Source organism: Pelodiscus sinensis, chromosome 1 (assembly GCF_049634645.1).
Source record: "Pelodiscus sinensis isolate JC-2024 chromosome 1, ASM4963464v1, whole genome shotgun sequence".
Classification (NCBI taxonomy): Eukaryota; Metazoa; Chordata; order Testudines; family Trionychidae; genus Pelodiscus; species Pelodiscus sinensis.
This window is the reverse complement of record NC_134711.1, coordinates 327,738,747-327,740,980: the sequence shown is the minus strand read 5'-3', so window position 1 is coordinate 327,740,980 and position 2,234 is coordinate 327,738,747. Positions and strand designations below refer to the sequence as shown.

At 49.5% G+C, this 2,234-nt stretch overlaps 1 protein-coding gene across 1 annotated transcript; it reads left to right on the top strand.

Annotated features, from left to right (window-relative positions):
- Positions 1-231: 231 nt before the first annotated feature.
- Positions 232-1,200, top strand: LOC102463826 (olfactory receptor 51G2-like). Its single transcript, XM_006128049.2, has one exon. It carries the CDS (start codon positions 265-267, stop codon positions 1,198-1,200), a length of 936 nt encoding a protein of 311 aa, XP_006128111.2. The 5' UTR covers positions 232-264.
- The last annotated feature ends 1,034 nt before the right edge of the window (positions 1,201-2,234 follow it).

Below are 2,234 nucleotides of genomic sequence, written 5' to 3'. Positions count from 1 at the left end.
ATTTCCCGGGCTTCGTTAGCATAAAGCCGGCGCCGCCATTTTTAAAAGCCGGCTAGTGCGAACCCCGTGCCGCGCGACTACACGCGGCACGGACTAGATAGTTCGGATTAGGCTTCTAATCCGAACTATCTGTACGCCTCGTGGAACTGAATGGCCTCGTGCCATTCAGTGCAGAAAGATGTCCTGTTCAATATCATCTGGTCTCCTGTTCTTTTTCTTTTCAGGAAGGAAAACTCATAACTCCTTGGGCCTGCCCAGTACAGGATGTCAGCTGTCAATGACACCCAAACAGAATTAGCAGTGTTCCTCCTCACCGGGATACCTGGCCATGAAGATGCCCATCTCTGGATCTCCATCCCTTTCAGCTTCATGTATGCTATTTCGATAGTAGGAAATGGAGTGATTCTGTTCTTTATAAAAACAGACCCAAGTCTCCATGAGCCCATGTACATTTTCCTTTCCATGTTGGCTGTCACAGACATTGGCATATCGATAGCTACCATGCCGACGATTCTGGGCGTGTTCTTGTTTAACACTAGGGAGATCAGCTTCAATGCTTGTTTGGCCCAGCTGTTCTTCATCCACTTTCTTGCAAAAATTGAATCTTCAGTGCTGTTGTTGATGGCCTTTGACCGCTTCATAGCGATCTATAACCCACTGAGGTACGCTTCCATCTTAACCCTGCCAAGAATAGCCAAGATGGGGCTGGTGTGTGTTGTAAGAGGAGTGGCTGTACCGTTCCCACTCCCGTTTCTTCTGAAAAAGTATCAATATTGTCGAGGCAGTGTTCTGTCCCATTGCTACTGTCTAAACCAGGATGTCATGAAGTTGGCTTGTTCAGACATAAGAGTCAGTAGCATCTACGGCTTGTTTGTTGCAATCTGCACTGTGGGGTTGGACTCACTGCTCATCTTCCTCTCCTATGTGATGATCCTCAAAACAGTGCTGAGCATCGCATCCCGCACAGAAAGTCTCAGGGCCCTGAACACCTGCGTCTCCCACCTCTGCGCCGTCCTGCTCTTCTATGTGCCAGATATTGGGCTGGCCGTGATACACAGATTCGGGAACAGCTCTACTCACTTGCTTCAGATTCTCCTGGGCTACGTCTACCTGCTGGTTCCACCCCTGATGAATCCGATTGTGTACAGCGTGAAAAGCAAACATATTCGTATGCGGCTCCTCAGGGTGTTCGTCAAGTGAAGGGTCCGTTCACCACAGGGCTCCAGGGCTGGTGACACAGGAGACAACAAACACTTCCGGTGACCACTGCCACATATTCACACCTGGATTCTTTTCTCCAGCTGTTTCTTCCTTTTCTTCACGCAGGGCTGCACCCCGACTACTCTGATTTAACTGAGACTCTGCCCCCTCTGATCCAGAGCTGGGCCATGGTCAAAGCTGGCCAGGGAGCCGGGGCCATTGTGAGAAGCCCCAGATCTTTCACATTTTGCTCTCCAGATGTATATACCAGGGAGGGTGGAAAATACTGTGGACCAGCCCTGGCCTGGCTGGGTGGCAAAGCATCAGAGAAAGGGAAGGAGAGGTGGGCAGGGACTTCGTAGGAAGAGATGGGATGTAGCTGGGGCTTCAAGGGGAAAAAGAAGGTGTCCCTGGGATGGTGTCTGTCCTCAGGGACTTGGCCAGAGTGTGCCGTGCTCTAGGAAGCTGTTACCAACGGGCAGAGCTCAGACCAGCCCCTAGGCTGCTCTGAACTCCACTGGGGTAGGGTCAGAACAGGGTGTGATATTCGCCACTCTCCCCCCTCCGCATGCTTTATGAAAGGAAAATATGGACACAAATATACATAACTCAGAACTGCTTGGGCCAAATTGCTTCAAGTAACCTATCAGTCTTCATGTCTTAATCGGCTGGGCCCCTTTATCTTAAATTGGTGTATGGATCATTCTTGTGTGTAAAATTAGAGTATGGACTACGTTATGATTTCAAATGTGTAAATGGAAAGCCATCAAGGGTGTTTCCAGTGTTTGGGCAATCTTATGCAAATAGTTTTTTGTCCTTAAGTCTTAGCAGTGGTTGGGCTGAGGAAGTCACATGATCGCCCCAACTGGAAGGATGGAATGTAGAAACAGAATTCCCGCCCAAAGGGAATCTTTAACAACAATAGGAAGCTAGCAGGTTTGGTCTTTGGGGGCTGGCTGGACACACCTGTAGGGAAGGAACCCAAGACTGCAGAGTGAGGAACAGCTCTGGTTTGGAAGGCTTAGCTTGGAAAG

Excerpts from the sequence above, each read along its gene's own strand:
- LOC102463826 (XM_006128049.2), top strand. The coding sequence starts at position 265 with ATGTCAGCTGTCAATGACACCCAAACAGAATTAGCAGTGTTCCTCCTC.